The following is a 20,605-nucleotide window of genomic DNA, read 5'->3' on the forward strand; positions in this document are numbered from 1 at the left end:
TAGTAGAAGAAAGAACAAGTTGTAGGGAAAGGAATGTGAGGAATGTCCAGAAGTGTGTTGATACACAGAGGCAGGCGAAGAACCAGTATACAAGTGTCGGCATCACCCGTGGCTCGTTTTTATAGGGTGGACGTCGACTCGACAACGCGGACAAGAAGAAGACCAATTACCGTGATGAAACATTAACCTGGCGACTTGCACGTCGTACCCAAACTCGTTTGTCCCGCTAATCGACGAATGAAATTGTCATGAACTCATCTATATCGATTTCATTGAAAGACTAATGCTCAATAAGAAGAAATTTATTCGTACAAGTCCTATCAGAGTCCCAAAAAATGTGACAGATTCATGAGCCATACGTATATTAAATTATATTTAAAATTAATGAGAAGTAAAATCGCAAGAAACTATCTTCGTCTTATGAAATTCTGTTTCGTGAATTCTATAAAAAAAATTATAATATATATAAGAAAAATGTTTTATAATAAAAAAAATGTTTGACACAGAGAATAATTGAATATACTTACAATTAATTATAACTAGAATCGCAGGAAAGTGTCTTTATCTAATAGTAACATTCTATGAAGAAAAGATTGAATATTTTTAAGATAACGTTTTTGAGTTTGAAATCAAGTTGAACACTTTCTTACGTTATTTTTATAGTAAATAAAAAATGGGGGACATGGATTCGAAAGAAGAAACATACGTTTTTTCTTGGAGTCCTCGTGCATACCTCCGGGTGTTGCAGCTCCGTGATTATGGTGGTGGAGGGCCAGGGGATCCTGAGGATGCGGATGAATGGCGGTCAGAGCACTTCCGGCTGGGTCACCTGGGTTGACCCCGACCCCGACCCCCAGGTGAAGAGCACCATGCTGCGTCGTATGTGCCGGAAGCTCCATGCTGATCATAGCACGCCACCCTCCTTCCGACCCTCGTCTTCCGCCACCCTCCTCCGCCTCGGACAACACCCCGTCGATTTGGACGAGGCGTCTGTTCAACCCCTCGTCTCCTTCTATAACATATTCAACATCCAATTACGTTAAACTTCCCATTTGTATAAAATAGAATTAATTAATGAAAGGGGAATTACAAAAATATTATATTTAATAAAATTTATAATCTAATCCATTTTTAATTGAAAATTTTAAGCACGTAAAGTAAGGTAAATAGTAAATAGCGTTTATTAACTATATAAAGAATTGTTTTTTTATGTTAGTATACGGCGAAAATAGAGAATTAATAAATTGCATGGTCGAAATGAATTTTTATTAAGAGTGTTATACAGTAAAAGATTTTTTAACTCGATAATTTTGGAAATAATTTGCGCTTAATAGAGTAACGAAGTGGCTTTTTTTCGAATTGCTGCGCAAGGAGAGTTGTGAATCAATAACATACACATTCGAAACATAATATACTTGTATTTTGAATTTCGAAACACGTAAACACAACCTTCGATATCCTTCTACGTAGTGTGCCTGCCCCACCCCAAAAATTTTCGAACGACAAGGGCAGTCACGCTCGAGCTCGCGTACACGAAGCTTCGTGTCTGTAAATGTTAACTGCGCGATTCTGATTAAGTAATTTTTGATTCAGTGATGTGTTCCAAAGAAGATATGGGAGTGGATGCTGACGCTACGACCTTGGAAGAAACATCCAACGTCACGATGACGGGTAGTTTTCTACACTGGTGAGTTCTTCTATTAATATTTATTATTCTTGCGATTTTTGCCATCTCTGTGACTCCATATGGTCACTCGATCCTTTTATAATACTGCGTAGTCACCGTTTCATTGCGTATTTTTAAACTTTACTTTCGATATTCACAAATTATCAGTGCAATAATCATTAAGAAATCCCCTTTAATACTATAAATTAGTTATTAATTTCATTATCACGGGCAGGATTTAGCTCGAAATAATTTACAACGACATCGCTTTATTGTTTGCAATTATGTCCTCTTCGTCATATTTCCTTATAATCCTTGAATACAATTTCCCTTACATAAATACATTACAAAGTTTCGAAGTAACCATACGCATAAGCGAATTAACAAATTACGTAAATCCAAAAATCCTCGTGTAAATACAATATACGTAGAGCAATAGCAGAAGTTAAATAAATACATAAACGATTCTACGAAAAGGATGCAAAATGGACACAACGTGTTATTCTAAAAATTCAAAACCTTAAGTTAGCTCTCGTTGGAAACCTCCGATAGGATCTTCATCGATCCACGTTTTAGCTGCTCAGCCAACATGCTTCGTCCGTTCAGCCATTCAAATGACGAGCAACAAAACAAATTCCCGACGAACAAAGACTTCTCGAACGCGAACGCAAGAAGCTTCTCCCCCATGAAAAATCAACTCCCTACCGCGTTTTCTTTCCGCCGTGTCGGTTAGTCGCGCCACAGGTGCACGGAGCTCCCCCCGCCACCCTCCTTTCAAGAAAATGGTAACACAGTTTCGATCCGAAGGTAGTTCTCGCGTCTTTTCCCGCGCAAGAATACCGTAGACAATGGCGGGCCGTGTCTAGCATCGTCGCGGGCGTTGCAGAGAGGGAGAGGAGAGTGGCAGAAAAATGAAGCGGCGGCGGTCGAGCCGCGCTCGAATCGCCTTTGCCACGCTTTTTACGCCCGCGGTCGACGATTTCCTCGCTCTTCTCCGCGTAATGGCCCGGCAGGCCTCTGCTTTTTTGCTTATTACGGGCCCGAGAAGGCCGCCGCCTGCGAGGGCTTAAGCCACCGCTGATTCCCCGGATGAATGAAAGGATGAATGGAGGTGTCCGTTTCGGCCGATACTCTGGCCGGATCGCCGACCTAGATGCCAAGCAGTGGACGCTTAGCCGCTCCGTATTTCGGTTCCACCGTGGTAGAATTGCTTTTCTTGCGACCTCCGTGCTCGGAGGAAGTTGAGATGATTCGATTGTTTCAGGGTGTAAATTGAATTTTTGGTTCGTTGGTGGCCGTTCGATTGGCCAACGAAATCCGATTTTTCGTTAAAAATTACTACTTGTTCGTGACGAGGTTTTTAATATTCCAGGGAATGGAAATTTTATGGAATTTTAGTTTTTAGGCTATCGATCGAAATGTTTTGTTTCGTTCGTATTTGCGGTCGTTGGTTTCACTATGAACATTTTATATTCCCCTAGACGTTCTTTAATTGTAACTACGTTTCTAGCATTTGAGGAAAGGGAAAGTTTGTGCGAGATGAGTTACAGACGGTACTCGTATTCTATCGTGACGACTAATCATCACAGATATCTTCTATATTGTCCAGGGAAAATTTGAAATCGCCGTATCTTCCATAGAGTCTCAAGACTACGAACGTTTACGCAGATTTATATTTTTGTACATTTGTCAAGTTCTATAAATTGTATCTCCAGTTGAAGACTGTTTCTTCTAGAATTTTATCTTTGAATTTCTCAAATGACAACCAAGAAGGCGATCGAGTCAATCAAAAAGAAATCGTCATTACGTTAAAACAACTAGAATGTACTTTTCATTTCAATGGTATTCTAGATCATTTTCATTGTCCAGCTAAATTATCGTAATCGCGTTGGTGTTTCGACGATACAACAGTGAAAGGCAGCGTTTATTTACTCTACTTTTCTAGGCCATTGCAAACACTATTCTAAAACTTCGTCAGAGTCAAGTTACGTGGTGAACAGAGAAGTATCCGCTTATAACAGAAAATAATTCCCGTATTTGCTTTAGAACCGATTCGTGGAACTCGAGGATTCTCGGGGCAGCGATACTCTGGCGGCGTATTAATAAACGTACGGTAGAATCAGTAGCTATAAAGACGAGAATATCTCTCGTTCCCGCGGTTAGAATTGCTCCGAAGAATCGCGTAAAATCTTCCCGAGCTGGCTACGTTGGACTAGCCAATTGTCATTGGTTGTTCGCCGGTCATCCGTGAAATTCCAAACAGCACCCGTGTTCCGCAATTTTCGCAAGGTATCCGTGAATCTTTTTGTGCGTGGGAGTAAGATCTGAGAATCGTTTGAAGTATCAAATTTTCATCGTTTGTTTTTTATTTGTAATTGAACAATCGAATATTGAACTGTTACGGACGCTTGCCAGGTGGAAATTTTTATTTAATTCTGTTTTCAACGATAGAGAATGGAGAGAGGAAGACCGCTGAACGTGATAAGAATGAGGAGACACGTTCATATATGTTTATAATCCTCTTTTTTGAAGCAGAATTTTTAATTTCAAAAAGCTTTTCGAATTGCAAAGAATTGGTTAAAATTTGGAATACTTTTTCGTATCCCACGACAGATATAGTTTTAATTAATATCTCGAGTAATATTTTGTTTTAAATGATTAACATCAGCATCTTGATATTTGAGATGTTTAAGGAGATATTTAAAGTATCCTATAAATAAACTATCCGCGAAAACTTTGTCCTGTTTGATACAGAATTCCTCGTAAAGAGAAACCTAAAATTCCCTAAAAGAGCCCTTAAATATTCTAAATAGAATCACAAATCTTTAACAACGTACAACATCACAAAGATATAGATATTATGGGCAATATATGAACAATTTCGTATCAAATCCAATCCCATTGAAATCCCACTCAAAATAGCGACAAAAAAGAGCGCACCCAACACCTATTCGAATCTCAGGTAACCAGAGAAACTCGCCTAGTCCTATGGTTGTCTAAACCTGAGAAAACCGACTATCATCTCGTCGTTTCCGCGCCGAAAAAACTATCGGACGGCTAACGCCGGAACGACAGGGCTTCCCGCCGTTGAGCAAAGAAACTGCAACGTTTGCACCGGGGGTAAGCAAAAAAGGCAGGAACTTATCGGAAATGAGGACGGGTGAGAGGGGAAGGATGATTGTTTAGCTGGTAGGCAATCGGGATAACCTTCTGGTCCGCGGCGTGGTTTCGAACAAGGGGGGCTCGTGCTGGTCGCCTAATGGACGCTGGAATGTAGCTAGAACGCCGAGTAAACGTCGGGTAAAAGCCCAGACGATCGTTGAGAGGGAAAGAGAGAGAGGAAGTCTCCACGGTCAGAAACGGCCTTAACTAAAGCCAAAGTGGGTGAACGTCGGACGGGCAAAGTGCGCGTAAAGACCAGGCTCGTTCGTTGGAGGAGACGTTCCCGTTTTCCCTGTTGCGAGAACCGTGGGAGTCCGGCTGTGTGTACGCACTCGCTAAAACCATTGTTTATGGCAGCCCCGAACGGCCGCGCACCTCGCTAACTAGCCCCTCTCTTTAGACAGCGAGCCTCTAACTGTCGGAACTCGCCGGGACTGCTACGAGTCAACAACCAGAGAATCGTGTTTGCGTAGGAAAAGAAGCCTCGCGTGCGGTCACTATCTAGAAGAAGGTTGTAGAAGGTTTCTAGGATGCATTTCGCAAATGGGTTATTCCGTGAAAGAATTTGGTCGCATACTATAATAGGACTGCAATCAGCCAACGACAGGAGAATCTTGCGAGAGCGTTTGCATAGAGAAAGAAGCTTCGCGTGTGGTCACTATCGAAGGCAAGGTTGTGAAAGATTCCTGCACTGGGTTTCGTAGATGGGTTCTTCCGTGAAAAGATTACGTTCTACTAGGACTGCTAAGATTGCCAAGACTGCTATATGCCAATAACCGAGCGTGTTTGCATAGAGCAAGAAGCTTCGCGTGTGGTCACTGTCTAGGAGAAGATTGTACGACATTTCTTGACTGGGTTTCGCAGATGGGTTATTCTGTGAAAGAATTCGGTCGCATACTAACGTACATAGAACCGCAACCGACAAACAACGAAAGAATCGCGTCTGCGCAAGGCAGGAAACTTTGCGTGTGGTTGTTATTTACAAGGAAGTTGTAGGAGGTTTCTAAGATGGTTTGTCCAAGTAAAGGTTTGGATACGTTAATCGATTTTCTAGGAAGAATTGCACGTTTCTAATGAGCTTTGTAACGAAGGATGAGTAGTTAGGATTACTCGCGGAACTGTGTTTGGTTACTGTTAGGTTACAGGATAAGTTTGGGTTAATGGAATAGTTAAATGAGGATTCCAGAGTTTCATAGCTGGAATGGACATCGGAAACGTATTGTTAGTTAAACAAGCATACTCATATTTAACGAAGAATGTAGTATGAATGAAACAGTTAAATGATATTTATGGTAGTAGACACGAGAAAATTTACTTGTATAAATGAAATGGTTAAATGAATACTTTTGAGGATTGTATTGTATAGAGCCACCATAGATGTGTACGTATAAAAAGGAATAGTTTTCATTGAATTCCCGGTATAGTCTAGTTTATTATGAATTAAAAATTTACATAGTTATAGATATCGAAACACTTAATCGTATTACAAATTTCACCTGATCGTACCGATTAGAAACCAGCTTCATCTCACAGCGCCTCGTAAAGCGAAAGAATTTCTCATATAGAGCCTCGGACATTCAGCGTACTTAATAAACCCTCGAATTCCACGGTAAGAAACAAGAAGCAGCACATACCAACCAGGCCTATCCAACCTATACGAACAACTAACTAGAACCTGTAACGCTTAATATTCCACCATAAACAATATTAAAAACAGATCGACCTGGCCGGACCGGTAGAGGAAAAGATGGCCATATTAACCGACGCCCGATTTCCGGCTTTACGATCGAACTGGCTAACGTGAGAAAGAATGCAACACGGAAGTTACAGAATCCTCGTTGAACGCTTCGCCATATAGATCATCGCTGGAATACCAGAGATTCCACCGGCCGATTCGAATAAATTAATAAACATGACCGACGAACCATAGTACAAGGGAAAAGAAAATAATCCAGGCATCGATATAGAGTCTACCGAACCTCGAAATCCCATGGGATACGTTCCAGAAGCGATGAATACTTTCCAGAATCCCATTTTCGATCCCAAACGTCGAACGTTCTTTTATGGGTTCCACTGGTTGCATAATGTATAGGCGTTTTCGCGTGAGACTCGCCACAGTTCTCCCTTTCGACTCTTCAGCTTTTGCTTTGCAATCGGTTCAGAACGTGCTTCTACGTTGGTGTACCGCGAACAGGCAAGGTATGGATCCATTGTGAAACGTTCAGAGTACTCGGGCAATTTCTTGATGCATATTGTCACGCGTTGTTAAGCGCCGAGAGCACCGCCATTACCGCCAGTCAAGGAGGATCGAGCTGCCGGCGAAGAAAGATGAGCAGGAAGAAAGGTAGCGTTCAGACGACTACTACCGGTGGCTAAGGCTATCCAGTGGCTGACTAGTTAAGCTGCCAACATCGCCTTCCACTATTTACTGTTTACGTAAGCGCGCGATCATCGCCGCTGTTCTCCTGGAAATTCGAGAGATACTCCCTTGCTTCCTTTACGTTCTCTGGCTCTCTTCGACGTTAGGAAGGATGAAGGTGGAGCGATTGAGAGATTTTGAAAGCTAGAAGGTTATTTTTGCACGAAGAGTGGACGAATAAAAAATATTAGCTTCCTCTTTATCATGTGAGTGATGCACGTAACCCTTTCGAACGATAACTTCGTTATCAGTACAGTTAGAGGAAATGATCGACGGTAGAAGATGAATAGCTCAAAGAGTATCACATTTGTAGAACCATACTTTTTAATATCTACAACGTTACATGTACTTCCAACAACTACATTTTTTTCTTTTTCTTTATAGAAATGCTTCTTTTGCATAAATCAAATCCTCTCGTTATTCTACGTATCTCACCTCTACATTTTACTCATGCGAAGGAATAATGAAATTAATGCATCAAGAGATATTTTAACTTCAACTCGCGTATTACTCGGATAAAACTCAAGGAACTTCATAATTTCTCAACTGCAGCTTTATGAAGCTTTAACCTGCGGATGAACAGGTCTACCACGATTATTTGCACTAACGATGGGTAGCGAATTACGATCGAAGAATTGAATAATTCATAAAGATCGAAGAATTCACGAACTCGTTCGTCCTTATCATCAATGTTCGCTAGTTGAGACGATGGTCGTGGGCATATCGAGGCGACGATGATCGCGCGACACTCGATGGCCCGCATGAATATTCAGTCGAGGCGTAGTCTGCTCGTCGACGTAATCTACGAGCGTGCGAGGGATTAGCATCGGCGTTCGGTCGAGCTTTCATCAAACAAAAAGATCACTGTGGTTGCTCATTAGCCTCATTACCCGTACTTGGCCACAGCGACGACGCACGTGGTGCAAGTACACTAGCAATTCACAAACGCATATATCTACATTAATAGCGAGGTACAGTGGCCAACGTGAACCGAACACGAATCTATAGCTGCCGATCGTTCTTCGAGATTGAAAGTTTGAGAATTTATGTAGTTATAACATAACCGTTAAATTACACAAGTTTCTGGGAACTTGCTTTACAGTCTTGAATTGCGATTGGATTATTATGAGACTGCATAATGTGTAAAAACAAAATAGATGAAACGAGGTACTTCATTTAGATTCTATTTCCTTAGATGTGCTCATAAAACGTGAACTTACATGAATATTATCAATTCAATATCGTGATTAATTATTGATAGATCTAATGTATTTCATACTAGTTAGAAGTTCAATATTTCTTTTTAAGTCTAGTAACACTTTTAAGATTAAATGTGTAGGTTTTGAAAAACCATTGGCAGGTAGGATTTTTGTCTATACTTTGTTAAAATTGCAGTAGTTGTTAGAAAATGTTTGCTATTATAGTAATTGCATTGGAATAACATATCCATCGCAGCATAGTTTCCATTAATTGTTACCACTGCCTTCGCGCATACTAAATCTAATCTCTTAATCGCGCAATGCCTACAATGCGCAACTGTGGAAAAAGGCAATAAATGCAAAAACGTGTAAAGACTGTGTTCCTTTCTAAGAATCCAAACAAGTGTAAAACGAATAATTTCTTTGAATAGTTGCAACTACTTAACTAACATTACATTTGAATAAGATATAAATTCTGCTAAAGTTGCTAGATATACTTACCACCCTTGAACAAATTATAATAATCATAGCAAGAAAATTAGTAAACTGTCAACGTTAAAAATGCTAATAGCTAAATCTATGAAAATTGATGAACCACGAATTGATTATTTTACAAATACTGCCTCCTTCACAACCGATACACCTAAACACCCCAAATCAGTTAACCTTCGCAAGCTAATCCCTCCAAATCTACACGATGTCCCATCGAAGCTGGAACAACTGCTGCAACTGCACGCTCCACCTTCGAACTCTAACACCAGGAAACGCTATAAACCATCGGTCCATCGTGGAAGTGATACATCGCGGACGAATCGAGCAGTTTCACGGTTTATCAGGAATCGGCTCGTAAATCCCAGGAATTGTTATCGCGCGCTGTACGTCGATACTGGCTCGACCTGGTCGACAATCCGGTGGCGCGTGGTGTCCTGTTAATGAACAAAAATCCACGAGCCTACTGGAGCATGGCGAGAGAGGCGGCAGCCCACGTGACAGATACGTAATGTATGTAAGTGCGTTGCGTCGTCTGTCGCGACGTGGCACCGTTCGAGCTTCGATTCCGGTTTCACAGCTTCCTGTCCAGCCGGTGGACCAGCTAAAAGGGAAAAGACGCGCCTGGTTTCGCGAATCACCGGTTCCGGATGAACCAGCCGTGGCACGTGCCGTTCACGGCCGTTCTTGCACGATCGGGTCCCCCGAGACTTCCATCGAGAATCTCGTGCCTCGTTCTACCGATGCAACGGCCAGATAGCGTGCGGTGTAGAGGCGTTGTTTCACGTTGTAATGTTATATTGAAGGTGTTCTGAATTTTAGGGAGGGGAGTCTGTAGATTGCTTACGGATTAAGTTGTTTTAGGATGCAGAAATTTGTTGATTTCTTGAATTATTCTTTTGACAATTGATGCGGATTGTTTTAAATCTGAGAAATTTGGAAATGGTTTGAATTCTTCGATGATTATTCTGGATATTCTGAGTTTGATAAGGAGAATTCACTGGAATTTCGTTATGGAATAATTTCTTCAACTGATAATTTTACAAATCGTGTTACTTGGAGCAGAATATAAGACAGAATCTTTCGAACTAGAATTTATGATAGAATTCTTTAATTAATCTGTTATTTAGCTTGACTGCAACCCTTTTAAAGTAATATCTACTTTTGGAAAAATTAACCTTACGTGCGTCTTTGTGAAATCCGCGGTATCTTATATCAGGAAAGACCACGTTATCTGCTGCCACACAATTCAATTTTTATCTACTCAATACCAAACGAAAGATACCGTACAACTTCCTGACATTATAGATTTCTAACAACCGAGCAATATGAAATTAGAGCTACTATAAAGTGTTTAAAGACACAGATGTTACTGTTACAAGCTTCTCCGCCAAAATAATAAACTTTCGAGTCTATTATACAACCAACCTAAAAGAACATCGCATCGAACGATATACGGAACTTTCAATCACACCACCGTATGTATCTCTGTTCGATAAAGCAACTGTAACTCCTGTTCAATTCTTCAGAATTTAACAGTCAACTCTTCTCAGCCTTTGCTCTGTGCTCTGATTCCGGTTTTCTGCTACTGAAAGACCATGACAAATATCACTTTCAGATATTCACTATCTCTTTCACTGATATACGCGTGCCATAAACTAACAGCACACCGCTTATTACACGTAACGTATGAGATTTCATTGGCCGGTATACAAAGTCACATTTCAAGGGACGATCGGCGGCATTAAACTCGTAAGGATCGTAAAGCACACTGCACGATTAATCGCGTGAATCTCGACAGCAGCGTCAACCTTATCACCTTAGTATCTGATTAGCAATCTGCAAAGATAGGTACTTTGCACGTGCAACGAGAATTAACGATCATTTCGTGGATCGTTTGGCTCGGAACGCGATCGTGGTTCGTCGACCGACTCGCAAACTCGCGATTGCATACCGCTTAATTAGGTTTCCCGTCGATTTTTCGATTACGTAAAAACGCGAACCTTGCAGGGAACCTGTTTATACCGACGCCCATTTCTTGGTGTTTTTTCTGGAATTCTAATGGTTTGCACGCTTCGAAGTAAGAAGCAATGAATTTTCTGCGAGAAAGGGTAAATTGGATCAAACGATTTTTCCACTGGCCCCTCTTTTTTGGCTCGTTTGAGCGGATCGACTTACGAGATCTCGATCGTGAGCCGATCGATTTACTTTTTTGCATCACAGGGGCCCACATGTCTATGAGTCAGAAAAGAGCCGGCTCAAGTAACGTTCCATCGATTGCCAATTTTATAAATACCGTTACAAAGTAGAGTTTGCTTATTGCAGCGAAATTTTCATTGGAGTTCCATTAAATAGATTTCCCCACTTATCCGGACGTCAACTCTTATTAGTCGAATGAAACATTCTACACAGAGGAGAGATATAATAAACATAGACGATATCCTGTTACGGGAACTGTTCGTCGTCTAACATTTCTTCGTCGCTAACCGAAGAACTCAAGAAACGAGTGATCCCTAATTTTCCTCGATGTTACTGCAAACTTCCAAAAATTATCGAAACATCCATTCTTTAACTCTTTGTAGATATATTTTTCTACTGTCACTACCAACTACTACTGTCGAAGCGATACGTAAATATTCACCACAGTCACACACTGGCTGTGTCATTCGACATCGAAAACAAAGTTCAAGCGTCTTCTCCATGGTGGTCCAACGATAAAGGATTAATCTTCCTGACCGATACCTGTCAATTTTTCTCGTTGAAAACGCACGCCACGAAGGATAGAGACGCGTGCGAGGGAGTGACTCGAAGAAGGAGGCGGATAAGTGAGTTTTAAAGAGCCACCTGTAGAAGTAGTGGCACGTGGCACGCTCTAATCCCATGAGTGGTTTCGTTCTCATCCCCCATCGTGCAACGTTAGGTAGCAGGTAACAGGTACCAAGCTGCATCCCACCAACGTTGGCAAGGATCAACATCTGGCCTCTCGATTGCCAAAGAAAGAGAAAGAGAGAGATACAGAACCTGGGTTGCGTTCGAGAGAGTCTCCTCTGTTTCGAATGCTGCGAGCCCGGTGATTACATCTACATTCTATATAAACGCCGGTTCCGTGATTATCTGCTGGTTCATCTGCCGATTCCTTGACCCCGAACGTTTCTATCTTCATCGAGAACTCGGCTCTGCTTGATCTTTTTCTTAGTGGACAGAGGCAAGTGGAGATCCACGGTAGCTAGAGGATCACGGATAGGGATCTACCGTTGGATCGGTTGAATTTGCCGGACGGCTTGGAATTTCTTGAGTAATGGCTTTCTAAGTACACGGAAGGGTGGAGACTGGTCGAACTCGTTGAGATTGTACGCATCGTTTTTGGATTTTAAACGTTGTGCTAGACAAGATTCTTCCTGGTGAAAATATCAGAAGATTTATGTTCTCATGCAAGTAATGTAGGTATCACACTTCGTCCGTCGTTTGTCATCGGTGACACGCGCAATGATTCCGAATATGTTACTCAATCGATTATTGTGAATTATTGTTAGTAGTTTTATTGTGTAGAAAATCTATTATTTTTTATATTCGAGAGATAATTCGGCTTCTTTTATATTTTCTTCCTGATTATTTGATAAATTACAAGAAACTGTATATTCTGATTTTATATTAAGAAATAATTTGCCTTCTCCTTGTTTCATTAGCGTATAGATAAATAATAGTATAATTTTCACAATAATAATCTTAAATTGCTTTTATAAAAGCTAACTTGTTTGTCTTCGTTCCTTTACTATTTGGTAGAACAATCCATGAAACGATTTTCGTAACTTCGTTTTAAAATAACGATAACGGTAGGGGAAAGATTCGAAAGTTATCTTAAATATCTGTTTCCCTGAATGTTAGAATTCAGTGGTAACGCGAGCGCGCCGGTGCAATCACAGCGGACTAATAACCCGTTAAACAGGCACGTAACACGGGTGCGAGCGAAAGTCAAATTAGCAAAACCAACGTCGTTCCTGACATGTCACTTATCGTTTCGGAGAGCAAACGCTTGCTTGGAGAACGAGTTCCGTCTAATGGAACAATAACTAATGCAACTTGATACGCTCGATTAGTCGTTCGATCTCGATACCTCACCCTCCCACTTTCGATCGAAGTCACAATTATTTTCAAGCTGTACTGTACTTGCCGATCTCCATCTTCCAACAGATATATTATTGGTTACGAAAACGTTTACGAAAACTCTTGCGATAAAATATCAAATGCTGTTTATGCTACAAAAGGATTAATTAATCGATAACGGTATTTCTGCTCAAGAAACTTCCATCTGGAAGTCAATTTCCTTTCAAACCATACTGTACTCTCAAACACTTAACGTCCAGCGATCTCAATCTTTTAAACCAAATCTCCAACAAGAAATCCCACGGATATCCATCTCGAACTAGTTCAAACCTCGTAAAACAAGAAAAACGGTATCAAAGGCTGGATAGTAAATCGATCAGGCGATCTAAATAATTACAAAGTCGATCGTAGATCGAACCAGCGATCTCGTTCAGTAATGGCCGGTCCAGTCACCCATTTATCGAACAGAGGAGGGACGAGGCGAGTCGTTTACGAGGCGTTCGTGACCGGAGGTGGAACTATGACAAATCCATCAGAGCTACCGGAAATTAATATTGACTTTTTGCTCACTGAACCAGAGTAGACGTCTCTCGAAACCGCGAGAGGCGTCACGGAACAAGCTTCGGCCGCGAATTTCTACCTTTTCACGGGCTCAAGGTGAACCGAAACGCGTATAAAAGGAGCGCAGAAAAAATTAGGATCGAGTATAACAAATAAAATAAAAATCACTCGGAACGATTTTCTTAGGTTAATTACAGATGAGTGCATCGTTGGTATAAAAAGATAAAATGGCAACCATAGTATGCTATCGGCTATAAATACATTAGGACACCTACTATTGAATATTTTTCTCAAAGCGACTGTGTTTTATTTCTGTCGAATGATGATGTGTTTTCATTGTGTAGGTCATTTTTCGTTACGTGAATAAAATTTCGAATATAAAATCAAATTGCCATTTAAAAAGCAAGGAGCTACAAACAATGAACTTATACGATACTTTGACGATTTAAAACGATGGATTCCTAAGAAATGCTATTGGAAAAATGAACCATAGCTTCTACTAATTGTAAGATGGAAAAATGATTTGTCTATTCATTTCTCTTGCTTCTATTATTATTATCTACGTATTATATGTGATAGTTCCAGCGCTAAAAACTTTCGTTTTTAATATAAGTCGTACGTATCGACATCTTTTATCTGAAAAACAATATCTGCTATACAGTCGTGTAATAAAATCGTGTCAGCCTTCACAATACCACCGTAAAATTCCTATAGTGTGTTTTATCGTTGAAAAATCGTATTGATATTCATAGAAACAGCCTCCGCTGCGTGATCACTTCTCGACACCTGGTACGTAGATACACTTTCCATTCTTTTTTCTTTCTTTTTTTTTTCATCCAAGGAACGATATCTGTGGCCGTTATGAAAATTACTAAATAGCACACGGCATAGCCCACGCGTTTACAGCCGCGCGATATGAGTAACGCGGAACGTTCGATACAGATTGGAATACATATTCTAATGCGGTCCGCGCCAGACCGTTTCTGCACGCAACGAATCGCGACCCGTTTCCCGAGCCCCTCGACCAGCTATGCAACTTTTCTATCTTCAAGCACGATCGTCGCATCTATGCGCTTGTCTCGTGGAACCGACGCGACGGGGCCACGTATCTGCCACGAAGAGAAATGAAAGAGCCGGGGCGACGCGATTCGTTTCGATACCTGCCGCCAAATCGCGCTTTCCGCTCTGCAGTTCGTACACGTACGAGCGAGTTTCCCTTCCGCGAACCTTCAGCTGAAAATCACAGTGGCGTAGGTCAAGATTTTTAGCATTTCAAGCTTGTCTCTGCGTTTCAACTCTGTAAAAGTATCGTTCTGTTAATTTCATATACGCTAAAACTTTATTTATGGTAGTTTATACCGACATGTTAATGTCGAGTAAATTAGCCGAACTACGATCAAACGTAATTTTTCAATACGTGTACCTTTTCTTTTTATACAAATTAATTTATGTGTCAAAAAAGGAGAATGCAATTGTAACGCTCGTATTTGAACTAATAAAAAGAATTGCGGAGTATAGTTATCCGAGAAATCTGTGTTATCGAAACTGCCTTGTGTCCAAACCTGTTCGGATACACGAGGTTCTACTGTATAACGTACAATTTCATACTATACGTTTTCATGCTTGGAAAAATTTTTCATGATAACGAACGCAGGACACTGTTTTACGATCGCATTGTATATTGTGATATATCGTGTACGTGATAATTGCAGAAACACTCAGGTACACAGGAAACAATACAGATTTCTATGCTAATGGAGGCGTACGCCAGATTTCAAGGCCACCCTCATATCTTTTAATGGAACGGTACAGTTTTTCATCGTCGGCCGCACGGTGATCGTTTAGAGGATTTTAACGATCAGTAATGAAAGGTCGTCCAAGGCAAACTCGTGCAACTCCACGTTGTAACCTACTCGTTGTCATTTCATGCAATTATACGATCTTTCTGTATCTTCTGTAAACTTTAAACAAACTATAGTACACGCGTTCAACGTAATACGACTATCCCTGAAGTGCTGTAAAAAGTATCTCAACGTAAAATTAACTATGAAAAAGTCAGGCTAACGACAACCTGGCATTATCCTCGTTCTACTCGTTAAATTGTTTCGTGCATCCAATCGAATATTCTTTGCACACAGTTCTAGCAAACGAGGAATTCAAAGGCGTAAATTAAAAATCCTCTGCTCGATTCTTTTTATTCTCCTGTTATAGCTATTATTCAATTATTGCGCATCTTTATATCATCCACTGATTAACCAGTTTATGAAACAAAAAAGACTTTCGTTTACCCTCGTCATCGAGAATGAAGAAGAAACCTTAATTGCATACGTATGTGTAATACATGTCGCGTTCCTGTTAACGTTTACGGAAAACATCGTCTCAGACGACTTTGTTTCCATTGAAACGATTTCGTCATTAGTATATCCGGATTACAATTGTTCATCTTACCGAAAATATCTAGAAGCATTGTATGTTTTTTGTTGTTATTTCTGTATTCAAAGGTAGGATCACAATAGCTATTATTTTATTCTTTGGATAAATCTATCGCACCGTTCTGGGCCGAAAAACCTTTATTGCACTTTCTTATATGGACTAGGAATAAAACCAAAGGAACATCTTAAACCTATCGATTAAATCTCTCGATTGTATCTGGAACTATCTTCTAGTTACTATTTACTGTAGTTAGCGCATCTGTATATGGATGGCGAGCGCGAACTCACGTTGTCATTTTCAACATTTTTTTACTTCTATGTACAGTCGAAAACAATTTTACTCCGACAAGGAAACATTCTATATGTTTCGATCTGTTCGAATTTTCAATGATTATTATACCCAGTAGAAATGAATACGACGTATAGTTGACAAAGTAGAATGCCATAGACTTGTGTCAAGAATCTGAAAGATCTTCGAAAATATCGAAACAATCTCGTTTTAACGTAATTAACGCAAATAGATAATTGTTAAGAAAAGGCAATCGTTAAACGTGTTTTAAAATATAAGAAATATACGAATTTTGAAACTTTAGCATCGTTATTGCGTTGCTTCGTGAAGATCGCAGAGGCAAAATTTTCCAAAGTGAAAACACGATATTTTTACAAGAAATGGTGTTTTTTTATTTTGGATTAAAGATTATTGTACGTAGAATATCTGCTACTGTTTCCTGGTCACGGTGAAGCGGACATCGTGACATGGATTTTTGCCATGTTTGTTTTTTATCGATTCGTGTGCATTAACGGTAAGGCTACGAAACAGAAATTCATTGTAGTCGACGAGATTTCGACCGATAGAATACAATGGTCCGATCGCTTGGGATCAGGTGGATAATCGGTAGATTATACACGTGGCTAACTGTAATATCGCGGACTTCCTACTGAGTTTTTCCCGCCTAGAAAAAGGACCGGTTGCGTCTGTTTCTTCGTCCTCTATTTTCCATCCCGTCCACTTTGAATACCAGTTTCTCGCCAGCGAAAAGACATTCGATGCATGCAACATTCTCATTCCGTTCGGTTAGATAGAGGATTCTAAATGAGAATCGACTGCTCTTAATTTTGTCTAATTAAGTCACCGTACATCGATTCATTCGTCTTTAGCTTAGAGCAGGCGGTAGATTTTATCTCTTTAGTTTGAGCAAGAGATTAATATACCATCTTGATAATTAATCACCACGGCACTTAAATATACACTTATTAATATATTCTTCCTATATCCTATTCGTAAAAAAAGGCAGTTACCATAATATATTTCTACTGATCGTCACACCATTTCTCTTACTCTTCATATCCGACGATACACAGAATTATGTCCACCTTTCTCAGAACTCATGAAGCTTCGAGTAAAATCAGTATAAAATTGCAATCTCCAATTTTTTTCTAGAACTAAAATCGCAGTCTAGACGTGTACCAAATTCGCAAATTTCCATCACAATTCATAAGGTCACAATTAAAGCACTAAGCTTCAAGATATTTCCAATCGTGCTGCTTCTAAACCGTTCTAACTTCATCTCTCAAACAAACGCAATTAATCGATCCACATACATTTCATAAGTATAAAGAATACAAATGCGTAACAATACAATTCTGCTTAGAAAGTTCTTCGACAAACATTCAATTCTTTTAGTTCCTCCGCGCAATAATATCGAACTTCGTCAATTTCAAACTCAGCTTTCTCAGTCTACAAAGTAGTGCAGATGCAACAGTTTCAACTTAGACTCCACCAAATCAAATCACCAACCTTTAACGGAATGAATTGCAAAATCCTTTCAACACTCCAAGATCAACCTCGAAACGCGAAACTCGAAAATTTTCAGCAAACCTCAATCGTTAAAATCGGAATATGATCGCCGGGCCACGATCAGGTGACAATTGGCGCAACGATCGATCGCAGGAAACAGTTTCTCCGTTGGTTGCGTGGCGCCTGAAGGAATCGGAACCCGTTGTATCTCGCTAGTCCAGTTCAGTTCAGTCGCCTTGGTCGTTGCTAGTCCGCCCACCGTGCCGCTTGCACAGGCAGTGAAGGTCCAGGCCGCGTGCCACCTTGCATTTTTATCGATGCCTGGCCGATAAACGGCACGCGGTGGATCTGCAACGCAGTTTCTTACACTTTCACGATCTTCCAGGCTAGGAAACGACGGGTTCGGCCGTATACTGACTTGGCATACGAAACACTTTCGATTGGCACGCTTCTCTTGACCTTCCTGGATCGCGATCGTAATCCATGATTAGAAAAATGGACTGTGCTGTCGATGATGCAAGGGAACGCAATATTGCATTGGGAGTCGTTCTTTCTTATTTTTGCAGTAGAACACACAGAGAATTTCTCAGTGAGGATTTCTTCTTTGGTTGGAACGGTGATGAGTGCGGAGTTTTACGGTTGGCATAGGCCGAGACGTCGGTAGAGGTTCTATTCGGTTGATCATGCGAAGATAAGTTTTGGGTTTGGGTTTCCGTTATTTTTGCAATATTTTGTGTTATTTTGTGATTTTTTGATAGAGGATTGCCGTAGATTTCGATTTTGGTCGAAAGATATTAGCGAAAGAAAAGCGTAGGCTATGATTAATGGGTCAAATAAAAATTGAGAGGATTTTGGAGGAGGTTGAAACATTTTTTATTTCTTTTTCAAGAATTGAAATTACAATTTTGAAATATAATGTACAAGTTTGTTACAAGTTCGTGGGAAGTAAAAAAACTGTTCGTTTTTCCATAGTGCACCTTGTAAAGTATCCCCAGTTGGGTAAGAAAATATCGAAGCAAAGGATACATTATAGGAATTTCCCTGAGCCTCGCAAATCTCTACTCCGCAAGGTCACGTTTTGAAAGCATTAAAACACCTGTGCCTACGCATCAAGATCCTTTCGTTTCCACCGGCGACTCTCGTTTCATCCACCCACGCCCAACATTGTTGCACCCAGCTCAGAAACAGAAAGCCACTATATAATTCACAAGCAGTTACTTCCTACCATCGCAGCATCGTGTTTTAAAGTACATAACTCGTACTAAAATCTTCTCGCATCCGCGAAAATTCCTTACGCCAGCTCTGACAATAACCGACGACGATCAAAAACAAAGGATTCGTTCGCTTGACGTTTCGATGGAAGGAGCCGCGAGAAAAAGATGAAAAAAAGTTAGGAAATCGAGGTGGAGGGGGAAAGAAGAAGGAGACCGGCGTGTACAATTGATTGGTCCTGGCACATCCTGCCCCGCGTCCTCCACCCTGAGCTTCATAGGAAAGTCGTCCACCGCAGACCTCTGCTACTTTTTGTGCTCGTCCACCTCTCCTCTCCATTCAAAGGTTTTCTCACCTTCCATTCCTCTCCCCTCGTCCCTTCTTCACGATCGTCCCCGCCTTGTGAATTGGAAGCTAATATCGATCGATCGATTCAAGGTACCGTTCCATTTACGCGAAATCGTTTGGAAGAGATCGATTAGGGAACGAAGTAATGACTCAGAAATTATATTGATCCGGCCCCATGCCTTGAGGAATATAAAAATGCCACGATGTTATAAATATTATCTTTCGAGTTTATTTTCAGATTTATCGTTATTTATTTATTCGATGGTTTTATCATGAAAACGGATCGAAGTTCGGGACGAGAAAAACAGCGAACTGTATTGAATCGTGAGGAGAGAAATTTAAAAATGGAGCAAATTAGGCAAGCGTGTAAGACACGATTAGAAACGAACTGGAATAGGCTGCGAATTTCTTTTCTTGCACAGAGAAATAGTCGATATAGAAGTGGAATAACAGTACCTGTCACAGATAAATCCTAAAAACTTCTTTCCCATGAAATTACCACATCTCTGCGTGACGATTAACAAGCAAATCACGTCAGACCGTGACTAAACCTACGCGATCCAATATAAAATCCTAGCCTGCGATAATTCCAAATAAGCTACATTCAAATCGATTATATTATAACAGATCAGTGGAACGTAGATCTCACTTCCGTGAGAACATTTTCCACTCGACGATTCCTGCACATCGTAAACGAACCTTCGCGGACCGAATTTGCTACAAGCAAATTTCCATTTCCCGAGGAACAAAGAGTATCTTAAACTCGTTCGTGATCCTCGAGTCTCTGATATACGTGTTTAATCTCGATGCGGTTTGAAATTTTGACCGGGAAGAAAGCTTCTAACTCTTTCAAGAAAATCCTTGGCATACGATTAAAACGAGAAATATTGTATAATTTTTCCCTGAATTTCAGACGTCTTCTCAGAAACATACGATTCTGTCGAAGTGATCTAAAAAGTTGAACATCATTCTGCGTTATGTAGTCCATAGAATCGACGCAAAATTACACAGAAAAATCTTGTGAACCAAAAATATCATACATCTTCGCAAACTAAATTTCTCACGATCCGCCCTAATCTAAATAAGATAAAATAAAATACATAAAAATAAGAAAATAAAAGAAAACGAGTACAATTGTAAACAGTTGAAATTTAGGTATCAAAGGATACCGACAGTCATAGAAGGGATACATAAAAAAAGGTATCGGAGGCGACC

At 40.4% G+C, this 20,605-nt stretch overlaps 1 protein-coding gene and 1 long non-coding RNA gene across 6 annotated transcripts in view; one reads left to right on the top strand and one right to left on the bottom strand.

Annotated features, from left to right (window-relative positions):
- Window positions 1-20,605, bottom strand: part of LOC132909730 (paired box protein Pax-8-like) — a 196,659-nt gene that overhangs the window by 144,815 nt on the left and 31,239 nt on the right. For all 5 annotated transcript variants that reach the window (XM_060964722.1, XM_060964721.1, XM_060964720.1 and 2 more), the window contains exon 2: window positions 707-1,012. In XM_060964722.1, the coding sequence (XP_060820705.1) occupies window positions 707-908 (202 nt within the window). In that variant the 5' untranslated portion in view covers window positions 909-1,012. The remainder of the gene's footprint in view (window positions 1-706; window positions 1,013-20,605) is intronic.
- LOC132909738 (uncharacterized) overlaps window positions 1-20,605 on the top strand; it is a 198,143-nt gene that overhangs the window by 111,118 nt on the left and 66,420 nt on the right. The window contains exon 3 of the long non-coding RNA XR_009658597.1: window positions 1,594-1,687. This is a non-coding gene — a long non-coding RNA (uncharacterized LOC132909738). The remainder of the gene's footprint in view (window positions 1-1,593; window positions 1,688-20,605) is intronic.

This window comes from Bombus pascuorum, chromosome 8 (assembly GCF_905332965.1).
Source record: "Bombus pascuorum chromosome 8, iyBomPasc1.1, whole genome shotgun sequence".
NCBI classification, from domain to species: Eukaryota; Metazoa; Arthropoda; class Insecta; order Hymenoptera; family Apidae; genus Bombus; species Bombus pascuorum.